Source organism: Panthera pardus, unplaced genomic scaffold (genome assembly GCF_024362965.1).
Source record: "Panthera pardus isolate Hobbes unplaced genomic scaffold, ASM2436296v1 HiC_scaffold_3, whole genome shotgun sequence".
Classification (NCBI taxonomy): Eukaryota; Metazoa; Chordata; class Mammalia; order Carnivora; family Felidae; genus Panthera; species Panthera pardus.
The window spans coordinates 53,757,226-53,775,798 of NW_026526876.1; the positions used below are offsets into that span (position 1 = coordinate 53,757,226).

Sequence of the window (18,573 nt, forward strand, 5' to 3'; positions counted from 1 at the left end):
ACATATGGAGAATGATAGAGTTGATAGTGGTGGTGGGGTGCTATTAAAGTTTCCTACGGAGGTGAGAAGCTAGACATACCTCAAAGGAATGAAAAATCTAGGTTTCTATCTTTGTGCAAAGCTGACTTGAACATACTCTGGGAGAGGTCTCTTTTACTCTAGTACTTTCTCTGTATCTGCATATGGTTGGGTCATAGAGCTCTAATTTTTATTAGCTGCAGGTTTCTCTCTCCCTTCGAGTATGTTTATGAGGAACTAGGTTGTAGTGAGAGATCATGCCACCCTGGGAATCTTTCCAAAATATGTCTTTCATGACATTTTGCTCAAAGACAACTGATGACATTTTGTTGCCTACAAGATAAAGCTTTTTACACTGTAAGATCTTTTAGGATATTCAGTCTGGTCCCTCTTCGTTTCTATGACTTCTCCAACCATCCTCCTTCACCTCCCAAAATGTAGGCTCCAGCCCCACAGGACTACTGTCCATTCCCTAAACAGGCAGTGATTGAGCATCCATATATGAGCTTCTGTCTATCCTCACCGCCCCCCCCCCCCCCCCCACCAAAGCATGATCAGGTATGATGGGTGATGTAGTCAATCACTGCTCCAAAACTCTGAGAGCATTTGTCCTAAGGGGTCCTGGGTAATTTCTGTGTCTTTAATGAGTTCCTTTAGGATCTAGACTCCTTTGGGATCCAGAGCCCCTTAGTCCCAGGGATGTGTAGAACGGGAGATGTGAGAAGGGATGTTGCAGACACAAGTGACAACTACAGAGGCTGTCACTTTACATTTCTTTGTAAATAAAGGTAAACAGGAACTTAGGTTAGTCTCCTGGAGTGCTCAGACACACTAAGTAAGTTGGGCAGAGGGTGAATGAGCTGATCTCTTAGGATCCTTCCAACCTGAGGGTCTTGCTTTCCCAGGTTGTATGATGTTCTGTAGGATGGTGCTTCGGGTATGATAACCCTCCTTTTCTTTACCTCCCTGGCTCCCAAGACTTCCCCCACATTCTAGAACTATTTTGATTGATGTTCACAGTTACATTGAGTCTTTTTATTAATTATAGCATTCGTAAATATTACTACATAATGCATCTCACAAGATTGTATCATTTTAACGGATCTCTGAGGCAAGCATTTATTTTTTTTTAATTTTTTTAACGTTTATTTATTTTTGAGACAGAGAGAGACACAGCATGAACAGGGGAGGGGCAGAGAGAGAGGGAGACACAGAATCGGAAGCAGGCTCCAAGCTCTGAGCCATCAGCCCACAGCCTGACACGGGGCTCAAACTCACGGACCGCGAGATCATGACCTGAGCTGAAGTCGGATGCTTAACCGACTGAGCCACCCAGGCGCCCCTGAGGCAAGCATTTAATACACAGGTTCTTAACCCTGGAATATATATTTGAATTACATTAGGAGCTTTAAAATACTTTGGATAGCCCTCTCCCCTCAGGAATCTGATTACATTTACTGGTACAGTAATCAGTATTTTAAAAATGTGTGTCCTTACTACTTAAAATGGTCCACAGACCAGCAGACTTGGCATCAGAAAATAAAAAATTTAGTGCCTAAAAAAATGTAGAATTTTAGGCACCACTGCAAATCTACAACATCAAAATTAGCATTTCACAGGACCCCTAGGCAGTTCATATGTAGATTTTTAGAAGCACTGCCTCTTGGGCCTCCCAGACTGAGAACCATTGATTGGCCATGTGAACAAGATGAGAGGCATCATTAATGGAGCAGCTGAAGCTCCTACGCCTGATCCGTGGCAGTGTCTGCTAGCTCTCTGGTCTGTGCTTCCTAATGAGACGTTCGCACCAGGGATGGTGCCCGCTCATTTTCCAGAGGAGAAAAATTCTGATAAATGAGGTGTATGAAACTTCACTTGATGTCATTATCTGCTGCAACACCAGCACATATGTCCACGTATAAAAAATTTTAATGTGGCTCAAACAGCATCAGCAGGGTGAAAATTCTAGCCATTGGACTCAGTTATGCTTCTTTAGGGAGGGAACTTTTAATATTCCTTAATGCTCCTACTGAGCTTTCTTAGCTTTGAGGGACTCTCTGAGGTGTGGGTGTCTGGAGAAGCACTGGAATGAAGTCTCAAGGGTAGAAATTACCTTTATTTTTTCCTTTCCTCCACAAATTACTAAACCTGTCTATACATGAGATTTTTTTTATGGCAATACCACTGAATCCTATGGATACAACACAAGGAAAAAGTGATGGTGTGGATGTGTATACTGGGTTGTCTGTTTTAGTTAAAGAGCAGTGTGCTTGAAGTAGTCCAAATTTTCCATGAGTTAGAGATTATGTCAGGGAATTCTATAATAAAATGTCAAAAACTAGTAAGTTCTTGTTCTGAGAGTATTTAGTAGGAGTAGATATTCTAATAGGAGTTTGCTGTCTGTAAAGTTGAAGGAATGCATGTCTCAGCCTGAAGAACAGCCAATAAATATTTACGAAACACTGGCTACATCCAGGCACCATGCCAGGTGCTGGCACTTCTGTAGTCATGAAGGCAGACACGGCCTTTCCTGCATGAAGTTTACAGTCCATTAGGGAGGACAGTTATACACAATACCTTGGGCAGTATTAGGGAAAAGCCCAGGATCCCATGGAAACATAGCAGCAGGTTCACACTTGGTCTGGAGGGGACAGGAGAGGTGTAGCTGAAAGTGATGTTTAATATGCCTGAAGGGTAAGTAGGGCAAACCCAGGTGAAGAGGGAGCAGGGGGAGGAAGATGCTAGGCATGGGGGCCAGCAAGTGGAAAAGTCTGGAGGCAAGAAATTGTGACTTTCAAGTCCAGCATTTCTGGAGAGGTGAGTGTATGTCACTATGGGGCCAGGTGAAGCTGTGGAGGTAGGCCAGGGTCAGGTCAGGAAGCAATTTTGTGCCCTTGAAAGGAATTTTGCCTTTATCTTAAGAGCAGTGAGAATCTATGAAGACTTTAGGGAGAATGATGATCAGATTTTCATCTTAGAATACTGCAGTGTGAACGAAGGATATTAAAGGAGAGTATTCAAGCATGGACACAAGGAGATGAGTAAAGAGGCTGTTTCAATAGTGCAGACAAGACATGATGTCAGCCCAGCCAGGATAGTGATGGTTGAGATAAGGAGTGGATAAATGAGAAAGAGATTTATCGTGTCAGAATATATAGGACTTCATAGACTGGATGTTGATAATGACAGAAAGGAGGGAGTAAAAGAAAACTCTCAGGTGTATGACTTGAACCTGGATTTCTTTTACTGAGATATGAGAGACTTGGAGGCACAGATTAGGAGAGGAGCAGGGTGAGATCATGAGCTTTATTTGCGGTCTGTGGAGCTGAAAATGCTTGTGATATTCTATGATGAGATAATCACTACACAGTTGGGAATACAGTTCTGACAGTGATAGAGGTCTATCCATGAGGTTTAGATGGTAATTTATGCCATGGGAGTAAGCAACTCTTTTAGGGCTGTCTATGTAGCATTATAAGAGAATAGGATTTAGGAAAAAAAGCCCAAGAAAACACCAATATATAAAATTCTGTTATGGAAGACACCAATCACAGTTATTGAGAAAGAAGAGCTAAGAAACAGGATGATTGCACAGAAGGGATCAGAATGTTTCAGAAGGTATGGAAGAGTCAATATTATTAAATGCTAATTAACTAGAAAAAAAATTGAGCCAGAAAATGATTAGGTTAAGTGAATTGTTATATTTGTGGTTATAGAGTGTTGTGGATAACAAGGATGAAATCAATCTGTTGCAGAACAGCTTACAGACCATGTATCTTAGAAATATTTTCATTTTTATTCAGTTTTTTAATGGACACCATTATTTCCTCCTAAAGGACACAGACCATGACAAGAAGAAATCAAACTATTGTCTCAGACTTCCTCCTTCTGGGCCTGCCAATTGAGCCAGAGCAACAAAATCCGTTTTATGTCCTGTTCCTGGCCATGTATCTTATCACCATACTGGGGAATCTCCTGATAATTTTCCTGATTTGCCTGGACTCCCACCTGCACACACCCATGTATTTGTTTCTCAGCAATTTGTCTTTCTCTGATATCTGCTTCTCTTCTGTGACCATCCCGAAATTGTTGCAAACCATGCAGAGCCAAGACTCATCCATCCCTTTTGCTGGCTGCCTGACCCAAATGTACTTCTTTCTGTTTTTTGCAGACCTGGAGAGTTTCCTCCTAGTGGCCATGGCCTATGACCGCTATGTGGCCATCTGCTTCCCCCTCCACTACACCATTATCATGAGCTCCAAGCTCTGTCTCTCCCTGGTTGTGCTGTCCTGGGTGCTGACCATGTTCCATGCTATGTTACACACTCTCCTCATGGCCAGATTGTGTTTCTGTGCCGACAACATAATCCCCCACTTTTTCTGTGACATGTCTGCTCTGCTGAAGCTGGCCTGCTCTGACACTCGAGTCAATGAGTTGGTGATATTTATCATGGGAGGGCTCATTCTCGTCATCCCATTCCTACTCATTGTCATGTCTTATGCACGGATTGTGATCTCCATCCTCAGGGTCCCTTCTGCCAGGGGCATCCGCAAGGCCTTCTCCACCTGTGGCTCCCACCTCTCTGTGCTGTCTCTTTTCTATGGGACAGTTATCGGTCTCTACTTGTGCCCTTCAGCTAATAATTCTGCTGTTAAGGAGACCGTCATGGCCGTGATGTACACTGTGGTCACCCCCATGCTGAATCCCTTCATCTACAGCCTGAGGAACAGAGACATGATGGGAGCTCTGGGAAGACTCCTTTTCAAAAAGAAAATTTCCTTCTCTGTATAATGGTAAAGCTGAGGATTTTTACATAATTTTATCAAGTAGATACACTGATGTTGACCCAGGCTTCTTTTTTTTCTCTCACCATGAATTTTTCTATTAAAAAGACCTACTAAATAATTGTTCAGTACATAATACAAATGAAGTGGGGTTATGTGGTTGCACTCAGAAAGGGGATCCCAATGACCTGCTAGCAGGTTCTTTCTATTTGCTCTTCCCAGGTGACCCTGAAGAAACATTATTTTTAAACTTTTAATTGAGCTTTCTGTTTCCAGTTGTGAAACAACTAATATGTTATTAGTTTTTATTATATTATATATAATTATATATTATATATATTTTTATTATTTATTTTATTTTATTTTTATTATAATATATTATGTATATTAAATTAGTTTATATTATATGTTTTGTTTGTTTTTTAACTAAAACTCTGCTTTAAGTAATGCCCTGCTCTCCCAGGTCAATATTGACTAAAACTCAAGCCTCTCACTCCTCTGCTTACTTTCACTAAACTGGACTTTCATTATTGAACGCAGATTTTTACGTACCTCTTCCTGAACAAGTGTTCGCGTTATTTTGTCTCCTCTTCTCCTCTGATTTATTTTCATGTCTACATTGTCTTTTTGACCTGATCTGAACCTAAAATGAACTTTCTATCTCATTTGCTACAATAGTTTGTTTTTGCCTGGGAGCTAACCCATACTTGGAACTCTATAAGTTACTCACACAGGTATGGGAAAGCCAGAGCCTGGTTAAAGCCTTACTGTTTAAGGCTGTCTTCCTCCTACTTAGTATTTTGAATTTTTTCAACAAATAGTACATCCATGAACTTATGCTACTCTTATGATTACTCCACAAAGGAATCTTATTACCATCTTAAAGATTGAAAATGTGGAATTTGATAACTTGCCAAAGTCCCAGAATTGGTCAATATTGAGCCTAAGATCTCAGACTATCTAATTTTAGAATTTCTTCTCATTTCCCCCACCTCAGAAATAAGGGAAAAGCCATTGATTTTTCAGTCAGCCCCATGTATAGCATTGTCTAGAATTCTAACTTTGGACTGTTCATTTCCTGTTATCTCTGATAGCATCTAAATCCATTATTTTAATCCTCTCAAAAATACTGCCTACCTCCACATATCTATCTGAAGTCTAAATCTTTTACAAGTTCTCAATTTTTGTTTTCATCTTCACAGTAGACCTCTCCCCTTGATGCTCTATGAGCACTTCAATCTTAACCTACAAAAAATTGAATTTTTATATTTCCCCCCAAACTTCCACTTTGCTTAAACTCCATTTGTTTTTAGCTTTACAGAAGTATAATTGATAAAAATTGCACACATTTAATGTAGACATCTTGATGAATTTAGACTTATGCATACACCCATGATACTATCACCACAACCAAGATATTAAATATATCCATAATATCCAAGAATTTCCATGTGTTCTTTTGTGTTTTTTTCTTTTTTGATAAGAATACTTTACATGGAATCTATCCTCTTCACATATTTTGGAGTGCACAATGCCATATTATTAACTGTAGGTATTATATTGTACAGCAGATCTTTAGAACTTAGTCATCTTATGTAACAGAAAGGTATACCCATTGAAAAACCAATTCTGCATTTCTTCGTCCCTCTGCCCCCAACAAACACTATTCAATTCTCCTTGTATGTGGTTATGACCATTTTAGACACCTCTTATCCAGAATAAAATCATGCAGTATTTGTCCTTCAGTTTGTGGTTGTTTCACTTAGCATAACATCCTCTAGTTTCATCCACGTTGTCATGAATTTTAAGACTTCTTTCTCTTTTTTTAAAAAAGATGAATGATAAGCCACTGTATGTATGTACTACATTTTCTTTATCCATTTATCTGTTGATGGGCATTTGGGTTGTTTACATATCTTGGCTTTTATAAATAATGCTGCAATGAACACAGAAGTGCAAATGCCTTTTTGAGATCCTGGTATCATTTCCTTTGGATATATACCCACATTGGACTGCTGGATCACATGGTAGTTCTATTTTTAGTTATTTTGAGGAGACTCCTTACAATTTCCCATTGTGGCTGTACATTCCCACCAACTATAGAACGTATAGAACTCAACTATACGTAAGAGTTCTCTTTTTCGGGGATACCTGGTTGGCGCAGTCTTTGAAGCATCTGACTTCGGCTCAGGTCATGATCTCACGGTTCTTGGGTTGTAGCCCCGCGTCGGGCTCTGTGCTGATGCTGCTCTGTGCTGAAGCTGTGAAGCTTCGAGCCTGGAGCCTGCTTTGGATTCTATGTCTCCCTTTCTCTCTGCCCTTCCTCCACTCGTGTTCTGTCTTTCTCTCCAAAAAATAAATAAACATTAAAAATTTAAAAAAAAAAGGGTTCTCCTTTTTGACCACTTGTTATCTTAAAAAAGTAATATCCATCCTAACAGATATGAGGTGATATCTCATTGTGGTTTTTGATCTGCATTTCCCTGGTGTATTAGTGATATTGAGCAACTTTTTCATATACCTAATGGCCGTTTGTACATCTTCTTTGGAGAAATGTCTATTCAAGTCTTTTACTCATTTGTTAATGAGGTTATTTATTTTTATTTTGCTGTTGAGTTGTAGGAGAATCTTACATAGTTTGTATATTAACCCTTAATTAGATATTTGCAAATATTTTCTCCCATCCAATAGGATGCATTTTCATATTGTTTCCTTTGCTGTGCAGAAGCTTTTAAGTTTGATGTCTCATCAGAAGGTATCAAGTACTTAGGAATAAACTTAACCAAGAGGTGGAACACTTGTATATTAAGACTATAAAACACTGGTAAAAAAATTTAAAGCAGATACATTAATGGAAAGACAGCCCTTGTTCATGGATTGGAAGAATTAATATTGTTAAGATGTCCATATTTCCCAATATACAGATTCACTGCAATCCTTATTTTTTTCCTCTTTTTTAATTAATTATTTTAGGGGCCCCTGGGTGGCTCAGTTGGTTAAGCCTCCAGTTTTAACTCAGGTCATAATCTCACAGTTCATGGGTTAGAGCCCTGCGTCGGGCTCTGGGCTGACAGCTCAGAGCCTGGAGCCTGCTTCAGATTCTGTGTCTCCTGCTCTCTTTGCCCCTCCCCCACTCATACTCTGTCTCTGTCTTTCTATCTCCCCCAAATGAATAAACATTAAAAAATATTTTTTTTAATTTAAATTCAAGCTAATTAACATACAGTGTAGTCTTGGCTTCAGGAGTAGAACCATGTGATTCATCTCTTACGTATGACACCCAGTGCCTCACAGTAATCCTTATTAAAATCCCAATCGCGTGTTTTATAGAAAAAATCCTACAATTCATATGAAACTATATCAGACTCTGCAAAACCAAAGAAATCTTGAGCAAAAAGAACAAAGCTAGAGGCATCATAGTTCCTAATTTCAAAATATATTACAAAGCCACAGAAATCAAAACAGTAAGGTAGTGGTGTAAAGATAGACATACAGTCCAATGGAACAGAGTAGAGGACCCAGATATAAATTCATGTAATATACAATCAACTGATTTTCAAATAGGGCACCATGAACATGCAATGGGGCAATGATAGTCTCTTCAACAAGTGGTGTTGTGAAAACTGGATATCCACATGAAAAAAGAATTCAGTTGGATATCTTATCTTACACCATACACCAAAATCAACTCAAAATAGAGTAAGGGGTTAAATAGTAAGGGGTTAAACAGAAGACCTAAAACTGTAAAACTTTTTGAAGAAAATATATAGGGAAAATTTCTTGACATTGATCTTGGCAGTGATTTCTTAGATTTGACACCAAAAGCCTAGGTAGCAAACCTAAACATAGACAAGTGGGACTGCATCAAATGATATTTCATTTCTTTTTTTTTTAATTTTTTAAATGTTTTTTTTATTTATTTTTGAGACAGAGAGAGACAGAGCATGAACGGGGGAGGGTCAGAGAGAGAGGGAGACACAGAATCCGAAGCAGGCTCCAGGCTCTGAGCTGTCAGCACAGAGCCCAACGTGGGGCTCGAACTCACGGACCGTGAGATCATGACCTGAGCTGAAGTCGGACGCTCAACCGACTGAGCCACCCAGGCGCCCCTGATATTTCATTTCTTGATTCATATTATCTTCCATCCAGTTACCCAAAGAACTGTTTGTGTGTCTATGTATTTATGAAAATGGGTTATTATTCAGTTTTTCTTTTTCCATTTACTATTATGCTTGCTGATTTATTTTAATATTCTCCATGTGTTACCTAAGGTACAGTAGTTGGTGTAACAAATAAACCCTGAAATTTCAGTGGTGTGATACAGTGAATGTTTTTTCTTGCTCATGTAAAATTGAGTTGGCATTGACACATGGAGAGCCCTATGTTTCATGTCATCAGGTTGATGGAGGCTCCATAGTCACCTCAGGTGTTGACATTCAGCCCCGAGGAAGACAGTGGGTAGAGGACGACAGTGAAGAGTTCAATGAACTGGAACCAGAAATGGCATACATCACTTTGACCTACATTTTGTTCTCCAGGACTCAGCCACATAGCTCAACTTAGATAAAAGGTGGATAAGGGGATGTGGTGAGAAATTGCTTCCTCCTAGACTGCCATGTAGATAGATAGTTAGATAGATAGATATTATTTTGAAATAATTACAGTGTCACAAGAAATTTAAAAAAATAGTACAGAAAGATAATTTGTACCTCATCTAGGTTCCTTCAGTGGTACCATTGTATATAAGTAGAACACGTTAACAAAACTAGGAAATTGACTAGCACATCACAATGAACTGGACCACAAACTTGGATTCTACCAGTTTTGCTGCACTCATTCTTTTATGAAGATTATGATGATGATGATGATGATGTCTTTGTGTGTAGTTTATGATAATTTATTACATATATGGATTCATATAACCATCAAAATCAAACTCCAGAACTGTTGTCTCACCACAGAGGATGTCTGCTGTGTTACATCTTCATACTTCAAACTGTAGTATATTTTGAGAGTAAAAGGGGTCTGGGACTATAATGGGACTGTACAGGAAACACAGGTATATATGATAATCTTAATTTTAGTTTATATAAATGGGATCATAGATGTTCAAAAAGCAACAGAGGGCAGAGAGAGAGAGAGAAAAAGGGAAAATAAATGAATGATGAGTACCTCACATGCCATGTAAGAGTCTAGTGTGTAGAGATACATATCTTTTCCCTTTGTGTAAATACAGGTATGCATTTCATTGGTGCTGTACTAAAGAAGTATTAGCTGTTTAAAAAATGAAAGGAAAAACTGGCTACATTTGACCTACTGATAGACAATATTACTATAAAATGGGGTCCCTTGCTGGGGGATTTTCTTTTTTAATTTCAATATAGTTAACATACAGTATTATATTAGTTTCAGGTGTACAATATAGTGATTCAACAATTCTTTACATTACACAGTGCTATCCTGATCCCCCTCACCTGCCTCCCCACTGGTAACCATCACTTTGTTCTCTGTAGTTGAGTCTATTTCTTGGTTTCTCTCTTGCTTTCTTCTCTGCTTTGTTTCTTAAATTCCACATATGAGTGAAATCATATGGCTTTGTCTTTCTCTGACTGACTTATTTCGCTCACCATAATACTCTCTAGCTCCATCCATGTTGTTCAAATGGCAAGATTTCATGACTTTTTTGTATGGCTGAATAATATTCCAGTGTGTGTGTGTGTGTGTGTGTGTGTGTATTTCTTTATCCATTCATCAGTCTATGGACACATGGACTGCTTCCATAATTTGGCTATTGTAGATAATGCTGCTATAACCACTAGGGTGCATGAATCCCTTTGAATTAATGTTTTGTATTTTGGGGGTAAATACCTAGTAGTGCAATTACTGGATCATAGGATAGTTCTATTTTTAACTTGTTGAGGAACCTCCATACTGTTCTCCAGAGTGGCTGCACCAGTTTGCATTCCCACCAGTAGTGCAAGAAGGTTCCCCTTTCTTCACATTTGCCAACTCTTGTTGTTTCCTGTATTGTAGATTTTAACCATTTGACAGGTGTGAGGTGATGTCTCCTTGTGGTTTTGATTTGTGTTTTCCTGATGTTGAGTGTTTTTTTATGTCTCTGTTGGCTATCTGTATGTCTTCTTTGGAGAAATGTCTGTTCATGTCTTCTGCTCATTTTTTAATTGGATTATTTGTTTTTTGAGTGTTGAGTTGTATCAGTTCTTTATATATTTTGGATATTAACCCTTTATCAGATATGTCGTTTGGAAATATCTTCTCCCATTCTGTAGGTTGCCTTTTAATTCTGTTGATTTTTTTCCTTTTCTTTGCAGAAGTTTTCATTTTGAGGTAGTCCCAATGGTTTGCTTTTAATTTTATTTCCTTTGCCTCCAGAGACATATCTAAAAAAATGTTGCTGTGGCCAAAGTCAGAGACATTATTGCCTGTGCTCTCTTCTAGGATTTTTGTGGCTTCAGGCCTCACCTTTAGGTCTTTAATCCATTTTGAATTTATTTTTGTGTATGGTGTTAGAAAATGGTCCAGTTTCATTCTTTTGCATGGTGCTGTCCAGTTTTTCCTATAACATTTGTTGAAGAGACTGTATTTTTCTATTGTACATTCAATTTCTCCTTTGTTGAAGACTAATTGACCATATAATTGTGGGTTTATGTCTTGGTTTTCTATTCTGTTCTCTTAGTCTATGTGTCTATGTTTATGCCAGTACCATACTGTTTTTATTAATATAGTTTTGTAATATACTTGAGGTCTGGAATTGTGATGCCTCCAGCTTTTCTTTGGAAATAACTTTTTTTTTTAATTTAAAGTTTGGCTGGTTAACATACAGTACAATATTGGTTTCAGGAGTAGAATTCAGTGATTCATCACTTACACACAACACTCAGTGCTCATCACAACAAGTGCCCTCCTTCATACCCATCACCCATCTAGCCCACCTCCCACGCACCTCCCTTCATCAACCCTCAGTTTGTTCTGTGTCATCAAGAGTCTCTTGTGGTTTGTTTCCTCTCTTCTCCCCACCCCCCCCCCCACCCCTGGCCCCACTGCTTCCCATACATCAGCCTGTTTTGTTTCTTAAATTCCATGTATGAATGAAATCGTATGGTATTTGTCTTTCCCTGATTGACTTATTTCACTTAGCATAATACATTCAAACTCCATCCATGTCATCGCAAATGGCAAGATTTCATTCTTTTTGGTGTCTGAGTAATATTCCATTGTATATCTACACCACATCTTCTTTATCCATTCATCAGTTGTTGAACATTTGGGCTCTCCCTATAGTTTGGCTATTGTTGATAATACTGCTATAAACATCAGGATGCATGTGTTGCTTCAAATCAGCACTTTTGTGTTCTTTGGGTAAATATCTAGTAGTGCAGTTGCTGGATTGTAGAGTAATTCTATTTTTGGTTTTTTGAAGACCTCCCTACTGCTTTCCAGAGTGGCTGCACCAGTTTGCATTCCCACCAAAAGTGCACAAGTGCTCCTTTTTCTCCACATCCTCACCAAAACCTGTTGTTTTTTGTGTTAACTAATTTTAGCCATTCTGACATGTGCGAGGTGGTATCTCATCATGGTTTTGATTTGTATTTCCCTGATGATGAGTTTTGTTGAGCATCTTTTCATGCATCTGTTAGCCATCTGGATGTCTTCTTTAGACACTTTTTTTGGAGGGTGTTGAGTTTGATAAGTTCTTTATAGATTTTGGATACTAATCCTTTATCAGATATGTTGTTTGCAAATATTGTCTCCTATTCCACAGGCTGCCTTTTAGTTTTGTTGATTGTTTCCTTTGCTGTGCAGAAGCTTTTTATCTTGATGAAGTCCGATTAGTTCATGTTTGCTTTTATTTCCCTTGCCTTTGGCGGTATCTTGTAAGATGTTGCTCTGGCCCAGGTCAAAGATGTTCTGCTTGTGTTCCCTTCCAGGACTTTTAATGGTTTTCTGTCTCACATTTAGGTCTTTCATCCATTTTGAATGAATTTTTGTGTAATGTGTAAGAAAGTAATCCAGTTTCATTCTTCTGCATGTCGCCAGTTTTCCCAACACCATTTGCTGAAGGGACCTTTTCCCATTGTATATTCTTTCCTGCTTTGTGGAAGATTAGTTGGCATGTAGTTGTGGGTCTGTTTCTGGATTTTCTACTCTGCTCCATTGATCTGTGTGTCTCTTTTTGTGCCAGCACCAGACTGTCTTGATGACTACAGGTGTAGTATAGCTTGAAACTTGAAATCGTGATGCCTCCAGTTTTGTTTTTCTTTTTCAGGATTTTACTTTGACTAACAAGATCTTTTGTGCTTCCATACAGATTTTAAGATTGTTTGTTCTAGATCTGTGAAAAATACTGATTGTATTTGATAGGTATTGCATTAAATGTGTAGATTGCTTTGGGTAGTATAGACATTTTAACAATGTTTGTTCTTCCAACCCATGAGAATTGAATGCTTTTTCATTTCTTTGTGTCCTCTTCAATTTCTTTCCTAAGTGTTCTCTAGTTTTCAGACTACAGGTCTTTTCTTCTTTAGTTAGTTTTATTCCTAGATATCGTATTGGTTTTGGTGCGATTGCAAATGGGATTGATTCCTTGATTTCTTTTCCTGCTGCTTTGTTACTGGTGTATAGAAATGCAACAGATTTCTGCATGCTAATTTTATATCCTGCGACTTTGCTGAATTCATGTACAAGTTCTAGCAATTTTTTGGTGGAGTCTTTTGGGTTTTCTACATAGAGTATCATGTTATTTGCAAACAGTGAATGTTTGACTTCTTCCTTGCTGATTTGTCTGCAATTTATTTCTTTTTGTTGTCTGATTGCTGAGGCTAAGACTTTTAGTACTATGTTAAATAGTAATGGTGAGAGTGGACAGCCTTGTCTTGTTCCTGATGGTAGGGGAAATGCTCTCAGTTTTCCTCCGTTGAGGAATGATATTAGCTGTGGTTCTTTTGTATATGGCCTTTTTGATGTTGAGGTATGTTGCATCTGTCCCTTCTTTCTTGAGGGTTTTTATCAAGAAGGAATGCTATATTTTGTCAAATTCTTTTTCCGTATCTTTGACAAGATCATATGGTTCTTATCCTTCTTTTATTAATGTGGTGTATCATATTGATTAATTTGCAAATATTGAATCATACTTGCAGCACAGGAACAAATCTTATTTGATCATGGTGAACAATTCTTTTTTAATTTTTAATTTTTTTAATGTTTATTTATTTTTGAGAGAGAGAGAGAGCAATCAGGGGAGCCACAGAGAGAGAGGGAGACACAGAATCTGAAGCAGGCTCCAGGCTCTGAGCTTCATGGTGAACAATTTTTTTGATGTCCTGTTAAATTATATTTGCTGGTATTTTGTTGAGGATTTTTGCATCCATGTTCATCAGTGATATTAGCCTGTAATTCTCATTTTTAATGGGGTCTTTGTCTGGCTTTAGAATTAAGGTAATGCTGGCTTCATAGAATGCGTTGGGAAATCTTCCTTCCATCTCTGTTTTTTGGAAGAGTTTGAGAATAGGTAGTATCTCTTCATGAAATGTCTAGTAGAATTCCCTTGAGAAACCATCTGGCCCAGGATTCTTGTTTGGCGGGAGATTTTTTTATTACTGATTCAATTTCTTTTCTGGATATGGATCTTTGAATTTTTCTATTTCTTCCTCTTTCAGTTTTGGTAGTTTGTGAGTTTCTAGGAATGTTTCCATTTCTTCCAGATTTCCAATTTGTTGGCATATAATTTTTCATAGTATTCTCTTATAATTGTTTTATTTCTGTGGTGCTGGTTGTGATCTCTCCTTTTTCATTCATGGTTTTATCTATTTGGGTCCTTTCTCATTTCTTTTTGATATCTGTGGCTAGGTGTTTATCAATTTTGCTTATTCTTTCAAAGAACCAGCTCTTAGTTTTGTTGATCTGTTCCACTGTTTTTTGTTTGTCTGTGTGTATATTGTTTATTTCTGCTCCAATGTTTATGATTTCCCTTCTTCTACTGGGTTTAGGTTTTGTTTGCTGTTCCTTTTCAAGCTCCTTTTGGTGTAAAGTTAGGCTGTGTATTTGGGACATTTCTTGCTTCTTGAGATAGGCCTGAATTGTAATATACTTTCCTCATAGGACTGTTGCATCCCAAAGGGTTTGGACTCTCATGTTTTCATTGTCATTGGCCTCCATGTATTTAAAATTTTTTTTTAACGTTTATTCATTTTTTGAGAGATGGAGGGAGACAGAGCGTGAGTGGGGGAGGGGCAGAGAGAGAGAGGGAGGCACAGAATCCGAAGCAAGCTCCAGGCTCTGAGCTGTCAGCACAGAGCCCGATGCGGGGCTTGAACTCACGAACTGTGAGATCATGACCTGAGCTGAAGTCGGACGCCTAACTGACTGAGTCACCCAGGTGCCCCTGGCCTCCGTGTATTTAAAAAAAAATTCTTCTTTAATTTCCTGGTTCACCCATTATTCTTTAGTATGATATTCCTTAACCCCCATGTATTGGAGGGCTTTCATTGTTTCTTGTGGTTGACTTCAAGTTTCACAGCATGATCCAAAAATATGCACTGTATGATCTCAACTTTTTGTACTTGTTGAGGGCTGATTTGTGAACAGTATGTGATCTATTCTGGAGAATGTTTCATGTGCACTTGAGAAGAATGTGTATTCTACTGCTTTCGGATGAAATGTTCTGAATATATGTTAAGTCCTTCCAGTCCAGTGTGTCATTCAAAGCCATTGTTTCCTTGTTGATTTTCTGCTTTGACAATCTGTCCATTGTTGGAAGTGGGATATTAAAGTCCCCTACTATTATGGTATTATTATCAGTGAGTTTATTTATGTTTATGAATAATTGATTTATATATTTGGGTGCTTCCAAGCTGGGGCATAAATATATTTAATTGTTAGATCTTCTTGATGGATTGACCCCTCAATTATGATATAATGCCCTTCTTCATCTCTTGTTACAGTCTTTGCTTTAAAATATAGTTTGTCTGATGTAAGTATGGCTACTCCAGCTCTCATTTGACATCTATTAGCATGACAGATGGTTCTCCATCCCCTCGCTTTCAATCTACTGGTGTCTCTAGGTCTAAAATGAGTCTCTTGTAGGCAGCATAGTTGGCTCTTTTTTTTTTAATCCATTTTGATACCCTGTGTATTTTGATTGGAACATTTAGTCCATTTACATTCAGAGTGGTTATTGAAAGATATGAATTTACTGTCATTGTGTTGCCTGTAGAGCTGGTGTTTCTGGTGATGTTTTCTGTTCCTTTTTAGTCTTTGTTGCATTTGGTCTTTTTTTGTCTTTTTTTTTCTCCACTCAAAGAGTTTCCCCTTAAAATTTCTTGCAGGGCTGGTTTAGTGGTCACAACATCCTTATTTTTTGTCTGTCTGGGAAACTCTTTATCTCTCCTTCTATTCTGAATGACAGGCATGCTGGATAAAGAATTGGTGGCTACATATTTTTCCCATTCAGCACGTTGAATATATCCTGCCATTCCTTTCTGGCCTGGCAAGTTTCTGTGGGCAGATCTTTACAGATCTGTCTTCACTTGTAGTTTGAGTACTTTTTTTACCCTTGCTGCTTTCATGATTTTTTTTTCCTGTGTATTTTGTGAATTTGACTATGATATGCCTTGGTGATAGTTGGCTTTTGTTGAATTTAATGGGAGTTTTCTCAGTGCTCCTTGTATTTTGATATCTGCGTCCCAGTTCTATAGCCCTGGAGCTGAAAGTTTGCACCCCTTCCTCTTCAGGAAAACTTCACAGAGGAGCAATTAATCACACGTCATTTCCATCAGAACCCTGCGTTCCCCCTGCCTGTGTCCAACTTTTTAATCTCAGGTTCGTGACTGAGCTTCAAAACTCCAAATTTAAGGATTCCTGCAGCACAGACCCATGCTCTTCCTCTAGGGGAGGGTCTTACCATGCTTTTGACTTTTGCTGGTCTGTGCAAAAAAAGCAGTGGCATGACAGTGCAGCTGTTCGGACTTTATGTCAGAACAGAAAGCCAGCACCCCTGCGTACTGCCCTCAACCTGAGGGAGTCCCCTCTCTTATGCCTGGAAATTGCACAGCCCATTTGCACAACCCATCTTCCTTGTGACCCAAGGGATCGTCAGACCATGCTGTCACTCCCGGGATTCTCTCCTGCTGTACCACTTGAGCGCCTTTAAGCCAGGCACTTCCCTCACTGGTAGCAGACTGCTAAAAGTTCAGATTTTGTGCTCCCCTGCTTATATTACTTTGCAGTAGCTTCTGTGAGCCAGCTCCCTCCTACTGCTGTACCCAGAGCAATATCTCCTCCTGTAAACTCTTCGCACTTTCTCCCTTCCAAAAGGTGGTTGCTTTTCTGTTCTAGTCTTGCAGCTTTCATTCTCTCAGACCCCTGATTTTTTTTGGTGTTCAGAATGATTCGATAAAACTAGCTGTGTTAAGGGATGAAACAAGCTTAGGGTTTCCCTACTCCTCTGCCATCTTAGCTCCAGGAGCCAGCCAGCTTTTTTTCTTTCTTCTCTTTTTCTTTCTTTCTTTCTTTTTTTTTTTATTTTGGCAAAAAACCCCACATAATATGAGATCTACCTTATTAGTGAATTTGTAATTGCACAGTAGAGCACTATTAACTCTATGCACTTTGTAGTAGGGCAGATCTCTAGGACTTTTGCATCTTGCATGATTGAAACTCTATACCCACTGAACAGCAACTCTTCATTTCCCTCTTCCCCAGCCCTGAGCAACCAGTATTCCACTTTGTGCTTCTATGGGTTTGACTACTTTAGAAACCTCATGTAAGTGGAATCATGCAGTAATTATCTCTCTCTAACTGTAATGTCTCTGTAACTGACATTAGCATAATATGTCCTCCAAATTTATGTTTTGTAGCATATGACAGATTTCTTTCTGTTTTAAGGCTGAATAATATTGTTTTATGTATATACTGCAGTTTCTTTATCCATTCATCCACTGATAAATGTTTAGGGTGTTTCTGTCTCTTGGCTAATCTGAATAATGCTGCAATGAATACGGGAGCACACATATCTTTTCAGGATCCTGTTTTCATTTCTTTTGAATAAATACCTAGAAGTGGGATTGTTGGATCATTTGAGAATTATATTTATAATTTTTGAGGAAATTCCACACTGTTTTCCATAGTGGCTCCACTATTTTATATTTCTACCAACAGTGCACAAAGGCTACAATTTCTCCATTTCCATACAAATACTTTCTATTTTCTGGTTTGTTTGTTTGTTTGTTTGTTGATAATGGCCATCCTAACAGATGTGAAGTGTTACTTCATTGTGGTTTTGATTTGTACTTCCCTGATGATTAGTCATGTTGAGCATTTTTTTTTCATATGCCTATGGGCCATTTATATGTCTCCTTTGCCCATTTTTAAATTTGGTTATTTTGTTTTTTCCTCCAGCTTTTCTTTTATTTTCTTTTTTTAAGTTTTTATTTAAATTCCATTTAGTTAACATGCAGTGTAATATCGTTTCTGGTGTACAATTTAGTAATTCAACACTTCCATACAACACCCTGTGCTCATCACAACAAGTGCCCTCCTTAATCGCCATCACCTATTTAACCCATCCCCCCTCTGGTAACCATCAGTTTGTTCTCTACAGTTAAGAGCCTGCTTCTTCGTTTTCCTCTCTCTCTTTTTTTCCTCTATGGTTGTTTGCTTTGTTTCATTTTTTTAAAGGTTATTTACTTATTTTTGAGAGAGAGAGAAAGTGTGAGCAGAGGAGGGGCAGAGAGAGGAAAGAGGGAGAAGAAGA

The 18,573-nt window shown here is 38.4% G+C and overlaps 2 protein-coding genes across 2 annotated transcripts in view; both read left to right on the top strand.

The window, feature by feature from the left end:
- Positions 1-18,573, top strand: part of SPATA22 (spermatogenesis associated 22) — a 59,034-nt gene that overhangs the window by 17,511 nt on the left and 22,950 nt on the right. The window lies entirely within an intron of this gene.
- LOC109255111 (olfactory receptor-like protein DTMT) lies at positions 3,490-4,827 on the top strand. Its single transcript, XM_019429542.2, has one exon. It carries the CDS (start codon positions 3,865-3,867, stop codon positions 4,807-4,809), a length of 945 nt encoding a protein of 314 aa, XP_019285087.2. The 5' UTR covers positions 3,490-3,864; the 3' UTR covers positions 4,810-4,827.